The following is a 23,791-nucleotide window of genomic DNA, read 5'->3' as shown; positions in this document are numbered from 1 at the left end:
ACAGGTCTAGGGAGCACGGAGAACACCAAGTAGAATATATGCCCCCAAGAAAACAGAAAGTCACTAAAACTAAAACAAGCAAACAAAACCCAACAAATAAAACAACCTGGCATATCACAGAAAATGAAAGATACAAAATGAATTTTTTAAGAAGTAAAAATTTTAAGAAACACTTTTTCCATAGAGAGGTGTGGGAGTCATAGACTCTCAGCTCCCTAAATGCTTGTTTAAAAATTACTGACATGAAGCAGTTGATTAAAAAAGAAAAGGCATACAAATTTGTTTTTTGTGCATACATGGGAGTCTTCTGTATGAAGACCCAATTGCCAAATGGGTCACAGAAATTTATATGTCATTTTGAGGTTACAGAAAGAATGATGGCTTAGATTCTGGTAAAACAGGTTATGGAAGGTTGGAGAAGTGTCTGGATGGCAAAGCTGGCCTTGTATGTACATGAAGCCTCCTCCAGACAGAAGAGATGATACATGTTTCATTTCAGACTTCTAAATGTGTCAGATCCTCAATCTCTCCTGGATCTGGGGAAAGACATAGAAAGGGAAAAGGGCATGGCTGCATTAATGGAGATTATCTAGAGATCCAAATTTTCCCCATTTACTACAACAACTTTGCAAAGCCACTTTTGTGGAGACGGCCAAGCAGTACCCATTTCAAAAAATGTCGAAGAAATATACTTTGGGGAAAATATTTTAATTTCTTTCAACATTAATCCCATTCATAAGGGCTCTGCCCCAATGACCTATCCACTTCTAAAAGTCTCCACCTTCTAGGACCACTACCTTGGGAATTAGGATTTCAACATGCAAATTTTAAGAAGATACAAATATTTAGACATAGCAACATGCTAAGAAATGAGAGAAAATGCAATCATATAAAATTCTCAATTAAACCACAAATGGCAGGAAGTGAGGAAGGCAAAAAAGGAACAAAGAACAAGATTAGAAAATAGAAAACAGTAAGAAATATGATAGAAATTAATGCAGATATCTCAATTATTACTTGAACATCTATGATCTAAATGCATCAATTAAAAGATAGAAATTGTCAGAATGTATCAAAAAGCCTAGACACAATTACATGCTGTCTACAAAACCTAAATTATATATGAAGCCACACATACATGAAAAAGGACAGTGAAATATATACTATGATTGTACTAATCAAAAGATAGCAGGAATAGCCATATTAATTTCAAATATGGCAGAATTCAGATTAAGTAAAGTTGTCAGGGCTAATAAGGGGCATTACATAATAAAGGGACACTCCAAGAGGATGTAACAATTCTTTATGTGTAGGTACCTAACAACAGAGCATCAAAATATGTAAGACAAATACTGACAGAACTTCAAGGAGAAACAGAGGAATTCAGTATCATATTTGGAGACTTCAACACCTCTCTATCAAATATGAACAGCTCCAACAGGCAGAAAACCAGTAAAGACTTGGTCGACCTCAACAGCACCTTCAATTGTACATAATGAACATCTACAGACTACTTTATCCAACAACAGTATCAGAGGCATTTAAATCAGAGTGACTCCATCTGAACACAGCCAAAGTAAAATGAAGCTGAGACCTTCTGTACTGCAACCCCAGGAGGTCAGGCATTCTTAGTCACAGGGTGAGACAGGAGGTTGACACAAGACACGGGTCACAAAGATCCCATTGGTAAAACAAAATATAGCAAAGAAGCCAGCTGAAACCTATCAAAATCAAGATGCCAATAAAAGTGACCTTTGGTCATCCTTGCTGCTCATTATACCCTAATTACAATGTATTAGCATGCTAAAAGACACTCCTGCCAATGCCATGACAGTTCATATATGCCATGGCAACATCTAGAAGTTACCATATGAGGTCTAAAAGGAAGAGGAACCCTAAGTTCTGAGAAGTTCTTGTCCCTTTCCTGGAAATCTCATGAATAATCCATCCCTTGTTCAGCATATAATCAATAAACAAACATAAAAATAGTCATCCAGCAGACCACGAGGCTGCTCTGCCTATGGAGTAGCCATTCTTTTGTTTCTTTACTGCCCTAATAAACTTGTTTTCTCTTTACTCTGTGGACTCATCCTAAATTCTTTCTTGCGCGAGAATCAAGGACCCTCTCTTGGGGTCTGGATTGGGATTCCTTTCTAGTAACAACAGCAGGTTGCACATTTTTCTCAAGCTCATATGGAATGTTCACCAAGAAAGACCACATACTGGGCTAGAAAACACACCTTAAAAATATAAATGTATGAAAAAATCATACAATGTCTCCTCTCAGACCATACTAAACCAAAAATCAATAACAGAACGGTAGCTAGAAAATCCCCAAATACTTGGAGATTAAACTACACACTTCTAAATAACACATGGATCAAAGAAAAAATCTCAAGTGAAATTGAAAAAGTTCTCATGGTGCTGGGATAATTGGTTATTCATATGCAGAAGAATGAAGCTGGACCCTTCCCTATCACTATACACAAAAATTAAGTCACGGTGGATTAAAGACTTAAATGTAAGACATGAAACTATAAAAATCCTAGGAAACAATCTATGAAAATATTTTATAGGGAAATACCCCATAAAAACATAGGAAATACTCTTTTTAATACTGGTTTGGCAAATAATTTATTACTATGTCCTCAAAGGCAATTGCAACATAATAAAAAATCGACAAGCGGGACCTAATTAAACTAAAGAGCTTCTGCACGGCAAGAGAAATGATCAAGGGCATAAACAGACAACTTACAGAACGGGAAAAAATATTTGCAAACTATGTATCCAATAACTGTCTAAGATTCAGAATCTATAAGGAACTTAAATCAACAATCAAAAACATAACCCTGGTAGAAAGTGGGCAAATGACATGAACAGACACTTTTCAAAAGACATACAAGTGGCCAAAAAACATATGAAAAAATGCTCATCAACACTAATCACCAGAGAAATGCAAATCAAAACCACAATGAGATACCATCTCATACCAGTAAGAATGGTTTTTGTTAGAAAGTAAAAAAATTAACAGATGTTGGCAAGGTTGTGGAGTAAAGGAAACACTTAAACACTGTTGGTAGGAATGTAAATTAGTACAGTCACTGTGAGAAAAGCATTTTGGAGATTTCTCGAAGGAAAAGCTGAACTACCATTTAACCCAACAATCCCATTACTAGGTAACTAACCAAAGGAAAATAAAGCGTTCTGCCAAAAACACACATGCACTCATATGTTCACCACAGTACTATTCACAATAGCAAAGATATGAAATCAACCCAGGTGCCCATCAGTGGGAGACTGGGTAAAGAAAATGTGGTACATAGATACCATGAAATACTCTGCAACCACAAAAAAGAATGAAGTCATGGCTTTTGCAGCAACATGGATGTAGGTGGAAACCATCACCCTAAGTGAACTAACAGAAATAGAAAACCAAATACCAGATGTTCTCACTTATAAGTGGTAAAAAATTGGGTATACATGCACATAAATATAAGAACAATAAACACTGGAGAATACAAGAGGGAGGAGGAGTGGGGGCACAAGGGTTGAAGAACTATTGAGTACCATGCTGAGTACCTGGGTGATGGATTCAGAAACTCCAAACCTTGGCATCATGCAATATACCTTAAATAAACCTGTATGTGTGCCCACTGATTCTAAAATAATACTTGAAAAAACAAAAATAAAATAAAATTTGTATATATGATACGATTTTATCTCAATGAAAGATGTTTTTAAATTAAAAAAAGATTTTGAATTAAATAAAAACAGAAATACAACTTATCGAAATTTGTAGAATATAGTCAAAGCTATGCCTAGAGGAAAATTTGTGTCATTGAGTGCATATAAAAGCAAAAAGGAGCCAAAACTAATAATCTAAGCTTTTTGCTTTAGAAAACTGGAAAAACAGAGCAAATCAGATCCAAATTAAAAGGAATTAAAAAAAATCAGAATAAAAATGAATAAACTTGAAAACTGCAAGTCAACAAAGAAAATCAACAAAAGTTGATTCTTTGAAAAGAGCAATAAAATCAATCAATATCTAGCTAGGCTACTTAAGAATAAAAGAGAAGATACAAATAACTAATATCAGAAATTAAAAAGGAAACATTATCACAGACCCTATGTATATTAAAAGATAATAACTAATACTATGAACAATGCTATGTCTACAAATTTGAGAACTTAGATGAAATGGATCAATTCCTTGAAAGATAAAATCTGCCAAAAGTTAAACAAAAAGAAGTAGATAACACAAATAGTCTTACATATAGTAGATACATTGAATCAATAATTAATAATTTTCCCAAAAAGAAAGCACCAGCTCCAGATGGGTTCAATGGTGAATCCGATGTGGGCGGATCACCTGAGGTCAGAAGTTAGAAATCAGACTGGCCAACATGGCGAAACCCCGTCTCCACTAAAAATACAAAAATTAGCTGGGTGTGGTGGTACAAACCTGTAGTCCCAGCTACTTGGCAGGTTAAGGCAGGATAATTGCTTGAACCCAGGAGGCAGAGGGTGCAATTAGCTGAGACTGTGGCATTGCACTGCAGCCTGGGTGACTCAATTAAAAAAAAATAGTGATGTTAACAGAATGAGAAGACAAGCCATAGACTTGGAGAACAGATTTGCAAAAGACAAATCTGACAAAATATAGAAAAATATCTTGAAACTTCCCAATACAACAATGAACACCCTGATTAAAAAGCAGGCGAAAGACCTGAAACAACACTTCATCAAAGACTATATGCAGATGGCAAGTAAGAATATAAAAATATGTTCAACATCATATTTCATTAGGGATTGCAAATTAAAACAATGAGATACCACTACACATCTATTAGATTGGCCAAAATCCAGACACTGACTACATAAAATTCTGGCAAGGATATAGAGTAGCAGGAACTCTCATTTATCACTGGTGGGGATACAAAATGTTATAGCCATTCTGCACGACAGTCCAGCAGTTTCTTACAAAATTAAACGTAACTCTTATCATAAGATCCAGCAATCATGTTGGTACTTACCAAAATGAACTGAAAACTTATGTCCAATAAAAATCTGCACATAGATGTATATAGCAGCTTTATTCTTAATTGCCAAAACTTGGAAGCAACCAATATTTCCTTTAGTAGATAAGTGGATAAATAAACAGCGATACATCCAGATACTGGGATGATATTCAGCACTAAAATGAGCTGAGATATGAAGCCATGAAAAGACATGGAGGAATTTAACTGCATATTACGAAGTGAAAGAAGCCCATTTGAAAAGGCTACATACTATATGAGTCCAACTATATGACGTTCTGGAAAAGGCAAAACTATTGAGACAATAAAAAGATTAGTGGTTGCCAGAAGTTAGGAGGGCTGGAAGGAATGAACAGGTAGGGTAGAGAGCATTTTTAGGGCGGTGAAACTATTCTGTGAGATACTACAATGACGGATGCATGCCATTATACATTTGTACCAATAGAATGCATAAGATGAAGAGTGAACTCCAATGTAAACTGTTAACTCGGGGTGATAATGATGTGTCAATGCAGGTTCACAGATTATAAAAAATGTCCCCCTCTGGTTTAGGATGTTGATAGTCAAGGAGGGTGTATGTGTGGGAGGATGGGGGTACATGGGCACGTTCTGTACTTTCAGATCAATTTTGCTATGAACCTTAGAAACTGTGTAATAAATAAAGTTTATTTTTTAAAAGGGGCCCATCTCAAATGACCACATATTATGTTTCCATTTATATGAAATGTCTAAAACATGCAAAGTATACAGAGAAAGTAGATCAGTGGTTGCCTCTGCCTGGGGGTGAAGGGTGGGGATTTGGAAAGTTATGGTTAAGGGATATGAGCTTTCTTTTTGAGATAATAAAGATACTCTAAAACTAACTATTGCAATGAAAGTACAGCTCTGTGAATATGTTAAAAGCCACTACATTTTATACTTTAAGTGGATACATTGCATGGTGTGGGAATCACATCTCAATGAAGCCGTTAAAAAATACCTAAGCCAGCATGAGTGAAGAGAAACCTATCATCAGCAGACCATTTTTGTCATTAGACGTGATTTGTTTATTTATTGAATTTATTGCATTTACTCCTTTTTTTTTTTTGACTTCGGTCCCCTTTTGTAAGATGTATTCATGAACCTTAATCCTGTCAGCCTCTGTCAAACAAAACAAGCCAGAATTATAAACTGCAGATCTTTCCACCAGTCAACATCAGCCTCAGCCTCTCATAGATGAGATTTTTTTTTTTAATTTGCAAATCACAGATGTAGATAAATATCTGTTATGTGTATTTAAAAATTGGAGGAACTGAAGGAATTATAAGCAATATCAAATGAATTATTACTGCCTCTCTTAGAACTTTCAGAGATTTAAAAAAAAACATGTATTATTGTATTTGGATATTTGTATGCTGGTATATACACAAATATACTTACATGTACATAAACATACACATTAGTAATTCTTCGGTGGTATCTTACATTTTCCAATATGTATTCCAACAGTGGAACTCCAGTATATCCTAAGATATTAATAACACAGATAACCCACACTCTCTCAAACCAACCTTCTTTCTTTTCCTTCCTTCCTTCCTTCCTTCCTTCCTTCCTTCCTTCCTTCCTTCCTTCCTTCCTTCCTTCCTTTCCTTCCTTCCTCCCTCCCTCCCTCCCTCTCTTCCTTCCTTCCTTCCTCCTTTCTTTTCCTTCCTTCCTTCCTCTTTCTTTCCTAAGGTACTAATAACACAAATAACCCATACCCTCTCAAACCAACTCTTCTTTCTTTCTCTTTCTCTTTCTCTTTTCTCTTCTCTTCTCTTCCTCTCTCTCTCTTTCTTTCGACAGAGTTTCGCTCTGTCATGCAGTGTGGAATGCAGTGGCGCAATCTCCGCTCACTGCAACCTCTGCCTCCTGGATTCAAGCAATTCTCCTGCCTCAGCCTCCCGAGTAGCTGGGACTACAGGTGTGTACCACCTCGCCCAGCTAATTTTTGAATTTTTAGTAGAGATGGAGTTCTGCCATGACAGCCACGCTGGTTGGCCTCGGCCTCCCAAAGTGCTGATATTACAGGCTGAGCCACCACGCTTGGCCAAATCCAACTGTTCTAAGAATTGTCAAGTGGTGCAATTTTATTGAAGGCTTGTGGTGAAACACAATGAAGTTTGCAGCAAAATCTGCCAGAAGTTTTCTTTAAATATCTGTATTTCTTTCCAAGTTCCTCTCCCAGAGGCATAACCTCTCTAACATCCCGAAACAGTTTTCTGTAACCCTTATGAACACTGGTTCTAAATCTTCTGTCTCTCCTCAAATTCTCCCAACTTTATATCCCACTCGAGCCAAGAAAACTAATGAAAACTCTTAGTCGAAGAAGATAGACTTGTTTGATTACTTGAAAATGAAAAAATATATTTTGTGAATGATGTAATAGACAAAGATAACAGAAAAGTGACATAAAATTTGCCCTCTGTGAAAGATGGAGCCTATACTGTGAGAGAAAACAACTAGTATATACATTGGGAATTTGTGTGTAAGTGAGATTTCCTGATGTGCCCCAAAGAATTATCTTCAAAAGACACACGAAGGAGGTAACAATCTGATACATGCACATTAATACAGGTATTGAAATATCAGTTTGACCCCCATAAATATGTACAATTATTGCACGTCTATTAAAAATAAAAACAAAATCTGACATGCACATGTAAATTTCATTACTTTGTCTTTGGCCAAAAAAAATCTTATCTAGCTGAGAGTTGTCTTGAAGTAGTTTTCATTTTGTTTTATAACTTTTGAATGTTACTCTATTCTAGATTTTCTTTTAAATTAATATCCTATAAAATAATACAGGCAACTAGGTTTGGTTGTGAATTTCTCTAGCTGGAAATAAAAGGTAGCTTTTCTTGCTCTTCTCTGCAGAAGTAATCTTGTATTTCACAAGAGTCAGTATTAACTCCCAATTTTCTTGATGTGGAGGAGTCAGTTATAATTCCCAATCTTTCCTCAGTATCCAAATTCCTAATAAGCAAATGGAGAGATTTTCAATCTCATTAATCTGATAAATGAGAAGTTGGTGGTAATGAGATATGGGGTCTCAGCCATTTGTTGTCAAAAATTAAAGAAAAATGAAGCAAAAATTCATGTGCAGAAAAGAATATGGGGAAGCAGGGCCCCTTTACTAGTACTGATGGGAACAAAAATAGCTGCAGCTTTCCTGGGGAACAATTTAGAAATAATACTACCACTACTGCTGGCAGTAGTAATGACCCACAAGAGCTAACTTCTGTTGTCCTTGGCACTTTACAAATACCTCTAAAGAAAGTATGATCAACATCTCAATTTTGCAGATGACGTAACTGAGACAGAGATAAAGATCAACGGTATATAAGAGAAAGGCATAGGTTTCAAATGCTGACATTCTGTTTCAGATTTTGGAATGACGAAACTATATGTGTGTCACACCAATCTGCTCTAGTAATTTCCTAACTAAGCAAATACCCCCAGAACATTCTCTGGAAATTAATGATGAGGCATCATCACTTTTGTCTTTCAAAATGTTATTAACTATTTTTATCCCTGCTTGATTTCTTACTCTAAGTACTCTCAGAATTATTTAAACTGAGATCTGATTGGTAGTATTTTAAAGTTTTGGAAAACCTTGGGACAAATTAAAACCTTGTAATGTATGCCTGTTTCATTTCATCTAGAAATATTGAATATTCCATGTTTATTTCCCCCTCTCTGTCTGTCATTATATCTCTCTTTCTATCTCTGGCCAAATTTAGAAAGTATTGCAGGTGCTTTTACGTAGGCCTCACATACTTCTTGTGCAAATTATTAACATAAATTTATCTATCTTTTCAGGGAGGTTTTGTCCTGTTATATTTTCTTATTGGTTATTGTTGATACAAAGGGAAACTATTACTTAAAATTTTTTATATATATTTTAAGTAGGCACATAATAATTGTACATATTTATGCATTACAATGTAATATTTAGATATATGTATATGATATATAACAATCAAAATAGAATAATTAGCACATCTATCACCTCAAAGCATTTATTTGTGTTGGGAACATTCAAAATCCTGTATTCTAGCTATTTGAAAACATACAATAAATTATTACTACAGTCACCTCACAGTGCTATAGAAAACTAGTTGCAAGAAAGCTATGAATAGCCTCTTATCTAGCTTTAAGGAAGCTATTATTTTTTGCAATTTACCTGGTATCCAAGCAGTTGACTGAAGCCATTAATTTAAAAAAAAGTTAGAGTTGATACTATTGGGTTTTGAGTAGCCCTAATATGATTTTGTCCTGAAATAATGCTTGTTTTCTTATTTTCAAAGTCACCTTTTATTTTTTTCATACTTTATTGCACTGACCCAAACATGTCCAAATGATATTTGTGTGTAGTCTCATCTTGTTGATGATTTAAATAAAAATATTTCCAGTATTTTTCCTTTAAAGACACTTTTGGGATGCGGAAGAAGTACCTTTCTGTTCGTATTTTAAAATGAAGTTAAAAGTCAGCAACTGGTCATTATTTTTATTGAATGTCATCTTAGTATCAATTGAGAATACTGTGGTTTGTTTTATTACATCTATTGATATGATGTATTTTGTAGGTACATTTCCTGGGATATCCGGATATCCTACAGTAGCTTATGAAGGGTTAATCCTTTTTTTTTTTTTTTTTTTTTTTTTTGAGAGAGAGTGTTTCTCTCTTGTTGCCCAGGCTGGAGTGCAACGGCACAATCTCAGCTCACTGCAACCTCTATCTCTCGAGTTCAAGTCATTCTCCTGGCTCAGCCTCCTGAATAGCTGCGATTACAGGTATGTGTCACCACACCTGGCTAATTTTTGTATTTTTAGTAGAGACAGGTTTTCACCATGTTGGCCAGGCTGGTCTCGAACTCCTGACGTCAGGTGATCCACCTGCCTCGGCCTGCCAAAATGCCTGGATTACAGGCGTGAGCCACTGCACCTGGCAGGGTTAATCTTTGAATGGAATGTTCAATCTGGTTTGCTAAAATTTCCCTTAAGTTTTCTTACTATATTCATGAAGCCGGTTTGTATTTACTAAGTATTTACTCTCTTGGTAGGTTTTGTTCATAGGAATATGCTAGACTTACAAAATAAATTAAAAATATTTCACACTTTTAATGTTGTCAAATAGTTTACATAACAGAACATTTATTTGTTTTCTTAAAGTTTGAAAATCAAAAATTACCAGTAAAATGTAGCCCTAAAATCTTTATTATTGGTGGAGGTGAAAAATTGATTTGCAAGTTTTCATAATAATTAATCTACCTAAGTACATAATTTTCATTTCATTTTTATTTTAAATTAATTTAAATTTTGATAATTTATATTTCTGCAGAAATGGTCCATTTAATTGGAATTTCATATACATGACCTGAATATGGAATCTTTTGTGTTTTTACACTCTTTTTTATATTTTATATTCTTTTTCTAATGTGTAATTTTAGTTTTTCTTTTCTCTTTATTCTTCATTGGTATATTCTGTAGATTATCAGTTTGCTTTTTGATATTATATGAATTTTATTTGTTCTTTCTCCTTTATGTTTTTTTATTAGCCAAATTTTGCAAAGCTGTGGAAAGAAAAAAAAGGAGTGTGTATTTTCTATCTGTAGGACTATTTTTTCATATGTTTCTGTTACTTCAATTAATTATAGTATCAAAATAATCTTTGTCTAATTTTTAGCAAATTGATCTACTGATAGTTGAAAGAAGAGCTCTCAAAGTCTACACAGTTTTATTTCTTACTAGATCTTTCTTCTCGACCTGATACGTTTTAATCGTACATTTGAGATATTATTATATTTTCATGGTAAAAAGAAATTTTTCCAAAATAAATTTATCCTTTTTGCTTTTAACGTTTGTTATGAATTATTCTTTGCTGGAAATTAACATTTGTTGCACTCTCCTTCTGTTGTATTTACATAACAAATATTTGCATGTATTTTCCTGTAAGTCACTTCATTTATAGCCTTGGTTTGTTTTAACTCTGCTGCTTTTATGGGCTTTAGTACAAGAAGTCACATGTTGCTTGCATTGACTTATTCTTGTAAATTTAAGTCTACCTTACAGGATTTCCACTGGGGATGGCTTTGGACCATTCATCTTCATAAATACTGTACTTGGTAAATATAGCCCTGGGACATCAATCATACTTTAAGCAGGAACTGAGCCTTTATTTGCCTGATTGAGTAAAATGACGAGTCAGGCAAATAACTACACATCAACAGTTTTGTGCATTACCCCTTTTTCCAGCTGGAATTGGGGAATTCTCATTTCTTTACCAGCAAATAACATTACGGGAGGAGTCATGCTTCAAAGACAGGGGTTCAAGATAAATAATAATTCCTCTGGTCTGATCCCCATTTTTGTGAATTTGTTTCTGGGTGTATTCTCTTAATTATTTCAAGTCAACTGATGCTTTGAATTTGGACAAGATACAAAATGTATAATACAGTCCAATGGGGATATGCTTAAAAACTCAGAATACTACCAGAAGTTGTTTGGGGAATGAGTGCTTTCCTTTACATAAAAATCGTTTACATAGTTATAAAGAGCTGCTGTTTTCAAACTTCTAGTCTTCACACACAAATAATTCTATGAAATAAATCAAGTCAAAGTGGCCACTTGTATTATCACACAAAGGATCAATTTCAAAGATATTATTTTTTACCACTGAGAGCTGAAAAATACATTAAATCTCAAGCTCACGAGTAGCTGCTGTAACTAGAGTGAAATTGTGGCTTGTGGGAAATAAATCATATTGAAGTGAGCCATTTAAATGAATGGCAGATTGGTTGTCACTGCTCAAGTTCTTATTGCTTCCAGTGACTTTTATCCACAAACATTCTAATTCATCATAGATCCAATTCCACTAAGTGTTAGTAAAGCTGTACACCTTGGCTCTAGACATTCTTTATTTCTAAAGTAAATGCACCACACAGGGTTTATCAAAGCATATATATTTAAACATTCTTACAATATAGGGTCAACTAGTGTGTTTAGGTCCAAAAGTTTTTATCTGTAGGGAGCCTCTAGCATATAATGCATGTAAGTCCAAAAGTTAGCTTACTGAGCAAGTCAAAATTATCCCTCAATATTTGTAAAATTATACTTAAATTACCAGGCCCTAGGTCTTCACATACCAGTCAACAGTGTCTTTGGTTTCTCTTGAACTTTGGAATATTACTTCCCTTTTCCTATCCATGGAAGCTAAGCTTTGTTTAAAAGTAAAGAAACAAAGATGTTATACAGGGGTAAATAATGGAGTAAAATTCATTGCTTAAATATAGGTATGAAAGAACACTACCATAAACATATAGTTAGGCCTGTACCTCTTCTTGTGATTCTGCATATGTGAAATAAAAGTGTATATATGGATGTATACATTCTTATTTACATTCACACCATCATATATGAAGATATCCAGATACAGGAAAAAAAAAGAGAGAAAACTGTGTTCCAGGTAGAGATTTCATGGCAGGAGGCAATGGGTTAAATACAGTTATGTGCCACATAATGACTTTTGCTCAAGGATGGACCATATATATGACAGTGGTCCTATAAGATTATAATGGAGCTGGCTGGGCCTGGTGCCTCATGCCTATAATCCCAGTACTTTGGGAGGCCAAGAAGGGCGGATCACCTGAGGTCAGGAGTTCAAGACCAGCCTGGCCAACATCGCGAAACCTCATCTCTACTAAAAATAGAAAAAGTAGCCAGACACGGTGGCACATGCCTGTAGGCCCAGCTACTAGGGAGGCTGAGGCTGGAGAATCATTTGAACCCAGGAGGCAGAGGTTGTAGTGAGTCAAGATCATGCCACTGCATTCCAGCCTGGGTGACAGAGTGAGACCCTGTCTCAAAAAAAAAAAAAAAAAAAAAAAAAGAAAGATTATAATGGATGTAAAAAGTTTCTATGGCCTAGTGACACTGTAGCCATCATAATATCATAGCATAATGCCTTACTGAAGCATTTGTGATGATGCTGAGGTAAACAAACCTACTGTGCTGCCTGTCGTATAGTAGTCTAGCACACACAATTATGTACAGTACATAATCCTTGATAATTATGATAAATGACCATGTTAATAGATTATACCATTGACTACACCATACTTCAAATTGTGATTCTATAGTGTACTCTTTCTACAAATTAAAAAAAAAAGTTAACTATAAAACAGTCTCATATAGGTCCTTCAGGAGGAATTCCAGAAGGCGTTGTTGGCCTATGAGATGACAGCTCGATGCATGTTATGGCCCCTGCAGACCTTCCAGTGAGACATGATGTGGAGGCACAGGATAGTGATATTGATGATCCTGACCCTGCATAGGCCTAGGCTAACCTGTGCCTTTGTGTATTCATTTATGGCAAAAATGTTTAAAATGAAAAAAAAATTAAAAACAGAAAAAAAGCTTATCCTTATTGAATAAGGATATAAAGAAAATATTTTTGTATAGCTGTACCATGTGTGTTTTAAACTAGGTGTTAATGACAGAACAGTCAAAAAGTCTAAAAAAGTTAAAAGTTTATAAAGTTAAAAAGTTATAGTAAGCTACAGTTGATTTACTATTGAAGAAAGAAAATACTTCTTATAAATTGCATGTACCCTAAGTGTACAGTGTTTCTAATGTTTACAGTAGTGTACAGCAGTGTCCTAGCCTTCACCTTCTCTCCCCACTCACTCACTGACACTCATAGCAACTTCCAGTCCTGCAAACTCCACTCACAGTGAGTGCCCTATACAGGTGTGCCTTTTTGAAAATCCTTTATACCGCATTTTTACTGTACTGTTTCAATGTTTAGATACACAAAATACTTGCCATTCTGTTAAATTGCCCACAGCATTGAGGGCAGAGGCATGTTGTGCAAGTTTGCAGGGCAGGAGGAATAGGCTATACCACACAGCCTGGGTGTGTAGTAGGCTGTATTATTAGGTAAGTACACCCTATGATGTCCATATAAGGAAGGAATTGTCTAACAATGCATTTCTCAGAATGTATCCCCATCGTTAAGTAACATGTGATGGTACTAAAAACTGATGTGAAAAAAGATCAGAAAATAAGACCAAAAAATTACGTGACTCACCCATGGGCATCAACCAGTGGACAATAGCACCTAGAACTGTTGTGTATCTGAATACAAATCTGCCACTTCCGTAACCACACCACACTGTGCCTATGATTGAGCTTTTCTTGGCAAACAGGAACTTCTGTGGAAGTCTTTTCCTGCTGATTTAATGATACGACTTTTTGATTCGTCCCATGATCATGGACTGAAATCTGTATTTGGACCCCTACTCCTCCTTTGTGATGTGTCAATTTGTTTTAGACACTTAGTTTCATAAAGCTTTTCTGAATATATTATTCCAATTGTGCAAAAATCTGTGACTGGTGTCATCGTGCTCCTTTGGCACAATTTCAAATCTATGCAGTAGATCTGGTTTAAATTATTGGAGCTTTCTGAGCTTATGGATTTTTTTCAAAAGGCATGTGTTTTTTTTAAATAAATGAATGGATGTTGACTACTTAGCATAGTCCCAATAATTGGTTGACTCAGTTCAAAGCTATGAGCTGCATTTTCTATAATCTGAACTACCCCTAACCTCTTTTGAAAACATGGCTTTTACTATCCACCTTTCTAGGCAACTTTCCTACTTACCAGCCTCCTTGTTCACATTTTGCTGCTGTTGGAAACAGGGGATATATCTATGAACCCACTGGGGAAAAAGACAAGCAGACTATCTTTGTATTAATGTGCATGCTGCAATGAATACACAATCAGAGGACAAGAATTGTTACATGATTCCCTTCTCATGCAACAGAAAACTGATTTACTTAATTGCCTGTGCTTAAGGGTAATGTCATCTTGTATGGCTTACTGTTTTATACTGATGGGAGAATATTAAGTTACTAATGGCACAAGTCAATAAAAAATTCATAGGCCATGAACTAGCATGTTAGAGAAAGAACAGAATTGGCAAGTGAACAGAATCATCAATTTACGAAATTTCATGTTTCAGACACCTGACTTGTACAGAGATGACTTTACGCCTTCTGTAGAACCTATCAGTGCAATGTAAATCAAGATAGTTAAATTACATTATAAACTCGAATGTTTTTAACTCCAAGCTTTTCTGAAAGATGGCTGCAATCTGGCTCAGTCTTAGTGTGTCTTTGTAACTGATGCATATTACAATCAAACTACTTTGGATTTTTCAGTCTTTCATTATACATTTATTCAGCAATAGCTAACACAGAGGAACTGTATTGGATAAACCATTATCAACAGCTCACAATCCAGCTGAGAAATCAATCACAAACATAATTAACTTCATTATAATGGCAAAGGTGACTAATGTTTCAAATGGAATTCTTCAATAATTAAAAGAAGCAGAAGAGCTGGATTAGAGAAGCCTTTCCAAGAATGGGTAAGGAGTCTTTATGAAAGTAACATTTTAGGCTTCTTCTTGAGGCCAAGGGAAGAAGAAATTGTTAAATTGTAAGACAGCCTGAGTATGGAGTAGAGAACTAGCTCGGAATATGGCGTATGCCTTTTGCTATATGACAGAAAAAAGCAGCAACAATTTAAAAATAAATAGACATTTACAACAATCGTAAAAGTAAAGCTAAAAGATTTTAGCAATTGGTGAAGTTCTCAAAAGTTGTGAATCGGTCAGAACAATTAGAAAAGTAGTAATTCCAAAACGGAATAAATGGATGCTAGAAAATAGAAAGGGTACTAAAATTATACTTAATTATGGCTAGGTATCTAAACGTCTCAATTTCCCTTTCCTTTTAAAAACTTTCTTTTTTTCTGCACTGGCTTCCTAAGGTTGCCGTAACGAAGTACCAAAAACTTGGTGGCTTAAAACAACAGTAATTTATCCTCTCACAGTTCTGATGGCTCCAAGTCTGAAATCAAGGTGTTGGCAGAGCCAGGTTCCCTGCGAAATCTCTAAGGGGAAACTCTTCCTTGCCTCTTCCAGCTTCTCGTGGCCCCAGGCATTCCTTGGCTTGTGGCAGCACACCTCACCTCTGTTCTGGGCCTTCGTCCTAATTGGTTCATCTCTCCTCTGTGTCTGTGCTTCACATGGCATTCTCTTTGTGTGTCTATATCCAAATGACCTTCTTATTATAAGGACACCAGTTATACTGAATAAGTGCTCGTTTTAATCCAGGATGACCTCATCTTAATTTAACTAATGGCTTCTACAATAAGGCAATTTCCAAATAAGTTCACATTATGAATTATTGGACATTAAGAATATATTTTCGGGAGGACACAATTCAACTCAAAACACCATTCTTTTAAGTTGCATATAATTTTAATATATTAACATGCCGATGTATACAAATACATACATTTAATAAGAAGTCTTTGTCAAACGAACACAGTTGAGTTGACCATCATGTGGCTTTCTGCTTTACTGAGGCCTGTATGTGAAGTCCATAATGACAAAACCAGACTTGACTGTCCACCGTGGACCTCTTTACCAAAAGAATGAAGGTGTCCTTGAGTCAGTGCAAACAGTCCCACAAGGGAAGCTAGCTTTGTCATTCCAGATTCATAAACATGCTGTGAGGCTTACCGTTAGTCTGGGTGGCTCACCAGCATTAAGCCACTTCTTGACCATTCTCCTCAAAGGGACAATTTTTTCTTAAAATCTGTAATTCTTTCTAATGTGGAATCATCACAAAAGAGGAGCCAGAATGGAAACATTAGAAAACATTTGTGTTGTGGAAACATACCAATCTGGGCTTGAAGTTCCATCACTAACTAGCTGAGTGACTCTGGCCAAGTTAATAAACTTCCAGTCCTCAGTTTGTGCACCTGTACAATGAAGCATCTTACTGCTAATATCTGGTGGAATTGTGAGGATTAACGGTGATGATGCACCCTGGCCTGACACACTAATTGGGATCAAGCACCTGGAGGAGACACTTAGTAAGTGCAGCTTTCTCCCAATTCATCACATATGTGTCATGCTGAAAAAAAAAAACCTGTAAAAGAAAATCTTCCTTTCCATAGGATACTAACAACAACAACAAAAAAGTAATGAAAAGTAACATTTACTATAAATACAACATACATTAATTTTAATTGTAATTATACATTGAAGTAAATGTGTTCCATTTCTGGTAATTACAAAAATAAAATTAGATCAAAATAGAATTGAGAACCACTCAACCAAAACCACTTATTTAAAAAACATTTCTAGAGCATCATCTATATGTCAGATATTTTTTAGAGGCAATGTGTCAGAGACACGTGCAATATGAAAAGTATGAGGAAAGTGCCACAACTTACCCCACCAACTTTCTCAAAGTGAGATCCATCTTTCTTAAAATCTGCAAGGGCCCCATTGAAATACCAGGTAAAGATGATGTCTAACAGTGGGTCATGTTGTACCTGGCAGGGCAAGATGATGCTTTCACCAACAGAAACATCCATGTTAGATGGTGCCAAAGTTATTCTCGTTGGTTCTATTGGGGAAATAATTTTTCAGAAAAACAGCATTTTATTGTGATAAAAGACATTTGCACAGGCAGACTGTTCATCTGACTTATACTTTGTATGTCTGTAGATGCATATACATAAATATACATACATCTATATAATTAAAAATATTCAACATTAAAATAGCCATTTTGATGCAGAGCTACATTTCACTGGATCCACAAATTCTTGTTAAAGAAATTAGGATATTTGAACTTGTAGGACATGTAAGTTTAAAAATTAAAGTCATGTGTAAACAATAGTTATATTATTATTAACAAAATCAATTTCAACTTAGTTTTATTGTGTTTTGAAATGTAGGGGTAGAAATAAAAAATACTGTGTTTTCACCAACTTTGACTAGAAATTACATTACCATCGAAATCTGAACAGACATTTAATGGTAGCCTGGATTTGAAAGATATAATACAAAAGATGTTAGAATTGGTACAAACAGGAGGGGTACTATGTTAAAATGTTAATTAATGTCAGTTTTTCCCCAACGCAAATGTCCACATGCACATTTCTTTCTCTCTGTCGTCACCACCTACCTTCCATTTGTCTATCATGAATTAAAATTCTCTTGACCCCATTTTCCCACTGCTACCCACATTACTTTGCACTATGTTGGACGAAAAGTTTTCAAAAGAGTCATTTATGCATACTGTTTACAATTATGCTAGTCAATTCCCTCTTTAACTCAGTCTAGCCAGGCTTTGCTCTTCCCAACTCCCCTGTCCTCACCAAGGTCCTCATAACCATCCTGCTGATGTATCAGAAGGTATTTCACATCATGAACCTCTCTGCTCAAAACCTTGCAGCCGCTCCACTTTTCAATCCAACTGAAATAAATTCCTCAGAAGGTCTACAAACTGCTTGCATAATTATCACTTAGAAATCTGTTACTTGACACCTTCAACTCCATGAAATCTTTGTCCAAATATCTCCTTCTCAGTGAGGTTTATTCTGATCAACCTGTTGCTAATGCTCTAACTTACCTCTGCCACCATGTGCCTCTTTCTTGTTTACAATTTTTGCCTTCTAATACTTTTCTTCTTTTTTATTCCTACTGTTATTTTCTTTCTCCTTTTATAGAAGGTCAGATTCATGAGGACAGTATTAGTGATAATGTGCTCAAGGATACAGCCCAAGCAACTGGCAGAGTAGGTGCTCCAATTTTTTCATGAATGGATAAACGAACAAAATATATCTACAATTTTAAGCAATTCTTATTTATATGCTGTTATTTCCTGGACTTGAACATCTCCAGAAAGAAATCAACTATAATGAAAAAGACAAAGTGTATCCAAAAGACCTGAAGACCTATTTTAAATAATAGAATTTTATTTAAAAATAAAATAGAATGAGATCATCGACATATGCTATTTGTAACTCTTATTGCCTATCATCCCAGCACAGTAAGTAATGTGTTCCCTGGTGCACATTGTGCTGTGCTAAGGAAATATTGTTCCCTTGACTTTCACCTGTTAAAAATAACATAAGTGCAAATACAGGTTCTACCTTCATAGTGTACTGAACATTGTGAAAAACATAGTTAATTTCATCATAGTAATATATCTTACAGTGAATCCATATGTAAAACAATATTTAAGAAATGGACCTACCTGTAACAACCAAATGTGTTGTGCCATTTGCTTTCCCAAACTGGTTTTCTGCCATGCAGGTATAAGTTCCAGCATCAGCTTTAGTCACATTGGCTATTTTGAGTCCTCCATCTTTTAATAGAGAAATTCTAAAGAAAAGACAAATAAGATAAATAAATGTATAATAGCCATTTTTTTCCCAAATGAATATATATATATGTTTACAGAACGTGTTGCCTTAAGCTAGTATTTTCAAGGCATGATCGACCAGTCCTTAGCTTTTTGGGAATACAAAAAACTAAAAGACAATTGACCCCTCACTCACATACATAAACACACACACAGCATTGGATGACAAAAGATGCTGCACCAATTTGAACTTTGTTCAATAGTTTTACTCAGCATTACTTATTACACTTAAATTGAGAGGATGCACTTATCAAATAAGTATGAAATGTTCTCCAAAAATATTAATATGTGTTGTGGTAGATTATTCATGGAGTTAGCCTAATCAATTTAAAGGAAATACAAAGTAGGCATTACAAAGTAGGCATAACACTATTTCCCTTAAATTTAAAACAGTATATGAGAAACAAGAAGCTGCACATCTTTTACTATGAACTGAGAGGGTCACATCACCCCAATAAAAACCCAAATTTTCCAAAAGAATATTTGGGGGTCCCCTGTGAGCTAGAGAAAAGAGCCTGGGCAAATCCAATAAACCTTACCTTAGAGTTTCTGAGTATACACTCAGAGTACTTAAAGCTTTGGCATTTGACTAATTAATTAAGGAAATATAACTGAGTGCTTTACATATGCTTGGCACTATAAGACAACCTGGGATTACGGGGTGAGCAAGACAAAAAGTCTTCACCTTCATGGAGATAATATTCCAGTGAGTAGCAGAGACAACTGTATTAGTCTGTTTTCATGCTGCTGCTAAGGATATACCCGAGACTGGGTAATTTATAACAAAAAGGAGACTTAATAGACTCACAGTTCCATGTGGCTGGGGAGGCCTCACAATCATGGTAAAAAGTGAAAGCCATGTCTTACATGGTGGCAGGCAAAGAGGAAATGAGAACCAAGGGAAAGGGGTTCTCCTTATAAAACCATCAATTCTCATGAGACTTACTCACTACCACAAGAATAGATTGAGAGAAACCACCCTCATGATTAAATTATCTCCCACCAGGTCCCTCCCACAATATGTGGGAATTATGGAAGCTACAATTTAAGATGAGATTTGGGTGGGGACACAGCTGAACCATATCAACAACAAATAATTAAATAAGTAAAAATAAGAAGTTCTGATTTTTAAGAAGTACTCTGAAGGAGACAGAGAGGGTGATACAATAGAGAGGAATTACTTTAGGAGGAAGGGTTTCTAGGATAGTGTGCATTAGAAAAGCCTCTTAGAAGTGGTGTCATTTGAATTAAGAAAAAAAAATGAGATGGGATTAACCTGTCATTAGTCTGATCACTGTATCTTTATTGTCCTAATTTGTCTCCTCATAATTATATTCCCTTTCTTTGAATTCCTAAAATAATTACTATCCACATAATGCATTTAACACTTGAGTGTCTTTATCTTTTATGGCTCCTATTTTTGATACATGAGTGAAAATGGATGGCAAACTTCTTAAAAATATTTGCAACCCCAGTATCAGCATGGCATCATATATGCAAACTGTGGTAACTAAATGCCTCCAAATTCTGGGCCATTCAGTTGAGTAAATAGGAAAAATACTGAGGACATTAGACTAGAATGAAGGATCTCAATCTGTAAAAATGTTTATTGCAAAATTTTAGGTGTATCTCAAAAATGTTACAACAAGAGTTTCGGCATAAAAAATGTACAAGATATAGATTTTCTGTTTTATTCATATATGCGTGTGTGTATATCTACATGTGTATATGTATATAGATCCATAATATTTTTCTCCTCCAGTAGACTACAGGAGACTGCCACCTAACACTTTATGTATATATTCCTCCACAGTCTATTATTCACTTTCACTTTCATCCTGGTTACACTTTCTTCAGTGAGAAAATCACGGTGGAATTAGAGCTAGCACACAGGTTCATGATCCTGGGTAGAGCTATCTATTACGGTTTGTTGTGCATATGATTTTTTTAAAAACTGTGTTAAGGTATATTTAAAATAAAAAGGTTTGGAGGCAATGACCTAGAAAGCTCGCCAGGGACCCATGGCACTGCATGTCAACTTGAGGAACTACAGAGAAAGGTAAAAAATTCCAAGAACTTTCCTAGGAACTAAAAACAAAACAAAAAGGGACATATCCGATTCTCCTCATGGGACCCTGAGGGTTGTAATGCATTTTGTTGGGTGTGAAATGCCTCCCATAACTTTACTGGAAGAGATAATCAAATAACTTTAAAAAATCTCTTTATATCTTAGCCTATCTGAAACGAAGATTTTCCCAATGAGTATGAAATAATAACTTAAAGAAGAAACCCTGCAGAGAAGTAAAAATAAATTAAAATTTAGGATATGGAGACTGGAAGCTTTAAGGAACCTGTAGAAAAAACTTAAAGACATGTCAATCTGATCACGTGATCCTGCCCTCCTCCCTCCACCTGTCCAGGCAAACCTTGCTTAGAACCCACTCTTTGGTGTCACATTGCCTGGGAGATACAGACTATATCCTAAGCCTGAACTATATCCTCACATCAGGACCTCTGCTTCTCTCTAACTTCATGTGGCTTCATGAATTCTTTCCCTTGCTTGCTTTTCTCTGATCACACAAGCCTTCTTTTAATGGCTTTTATGCTTCTTTTTGTCTCAAGGTCTTCACAAAAACTATTTCCTCCCTCTGGTTGACCTGTGTTCATCCTTCAGACATCACTTACTTCCCTGAAATCATGAGTTGGATTCAGTTTTCCTGTCTTTGATCAAAACATTATCTGTGCTTTCTTCATAACACCCATCAAGTGTCCAACTATATATTTGTGTGCTTATTTGAGTAATATTTTTCTCCTCCAGTAGACTGTGTGCTCTCCGGAGGCAAGGACAATATCTAGCTCACTCATCACTAAATTTGTAGACCCCTGAAAAGTGCCTAGCACAGAGTAGACCTTCAAAAATAAAACTTGTTGAATGAATAAATGACGGTATGCTGTTAGAGAGTCACTGTAGAGGAGTTCGGGTTAGTGAAGCTGGGTTGTAAGGCACTGACACCTTATAAATAATAAGGAAATAGATTTAGAAAGTGTGCAGACTAATACAAACACACACACACATATGTGTGAACTAATTGGATACACACACACACACACACATATATATATACACACACATACATATATATATAGCTAGCCCTCCATATCTGTGGGTTCTGCATCTGCAGATTCGGTAGATTCAATCAACCAGAGACAGAATATATTTGAAAATAAACAGATAACAATACAGCAATAATAAAGTACAAATGACAGAAAAATACGGTATAACAACTGTTTATACAGCCCTTACATAGTAGTAGGTAGTAAGACTATTTAAAGTATATGGGAGGATATGCATAGGTTGTATGCAAAGGTCAAGCTATTTCGTGTAAGGGGCTTGAGCATCCATGGGGCTCTAGTGGATACCAAGGAATTACTATGTACACATATGTAGACATATTGTTTACATATATGTAGCAAAAAAGATAAGGCAATAGAAGACTGAATAAAGAGAATTTAGAAATGCCTTTCCCAGGATAAGAGAATTGAGAATATGCTTGCACTTGTTAGAGAATAAGTCAATAGACAGCGAGAGACTGAAGATAATGGGATGGAAAAAAAGAGTGAGAGAGGAAACTGTCAGAGAAGTCTTGGAGGAAAGAGAGAACATGATCAAGACCCATGTTCCCAACCCATCTGATTGCTAATCCCATCAGTAAAATTTTGGGGCCATGACACCCAAAGAGAATGATACTTGATTTGTAGTGTTGCTCAATAAATTTTACCTATCATTGTTATCAAAAAGAAAATGCAGATGTGATGGAGAATTTTCATATGCAAAGACCAGAAGCTGGCAGATTACATCAAAATGTTGGGAAGATATTTAAATAATAAGGCAAATTAATCTGCCCTAAATTATAGGTTAGAGACAGAATGGGAAACTTCAAGAAGTTGGGGATCTACCACTTCTATGATTAGTAAGCCTTAAAACAAAGTAAAAATGCTTCTTGTTAACTGAACATTATTGGACTTAAATTGATAGTTTCTGATTTGGAAACTACAAAACAGAGGTAGGTAATTTCAGGTATCTTCTACTATGCAATGAATTAGTTTAACAGCTAACTTTCCACTACAAATACAGAAGTGCTAGGAACAGAGGAAGAACTAGAAATCCTTGTGTATTAGGTTTAGTAACTTTCATCAAGCAAACTTCAAGTCAAGCAAATCATGCCCATGTTGAAATGATAATGTTTCAAAGGCAAAACCAACACCTTTAGAATCACAGACAGACTTCAAAGCAAACATATGGACTCTCAAAGAATGCAAACTCTGTGTATATCGTAAAAATTTGAACTAATTGGATATTTTCTTCCGAAATTGGTTCTTCCAGTAAGTTCTAAGAGGCCCACAGGGCATTCACACAGCATAAAAATAAACAATATTCAGTA

General features: G+C 35.4%; 1 protein-coding gene across 3 annotated transcripts in view; it reads right to left on the bottom strand.

The window, feature by feature from the left end:
- CNTN3 (contactin 3) overlaps positions 1-23,791 on the bottom strand; it is a 336,826-nt gene that overhangs the window by 50,052 nt on the left and 262,983 nt on the right. For all 3 annotated transcript variants that reach the window (XM_007985007.3, XM_007985008.3, XM_073009925.1), the window contains 2 exons: positions 19,182-19,309; positions 17,368-17,543 (listed from right to left, as the gene is read on the bottom strand). In XM_007985007.3, the coding sequence (XP_007983198.1) occupies positions 17,368-17,543; positions 19,182-19,309 (304 nt within the window). The remainder of the gene's footprint in view (positions 1-17,367; positions 17,544-19,181; positions 19,310-23,791) is intronic.

This window comes from Chlorocebus sabaeus, chromosome 22 (genome assembly GCF_047675955.1).
Source record: "Chlorocebus sabaeus isolate Y175 chromosome 22, mChlSab1.0.hap1, whole genome shotgun sequence".
Taxonomy (NCBI): Eukaryota; Metazoa; Chordata; class Mammalia; order Primates; family Cercopithecidae; genus Chlorocebus; species Chlorocebus sabaeus.
This window is presented reverse-complemented; position numbering and strand designations above follow the sequence as displayed.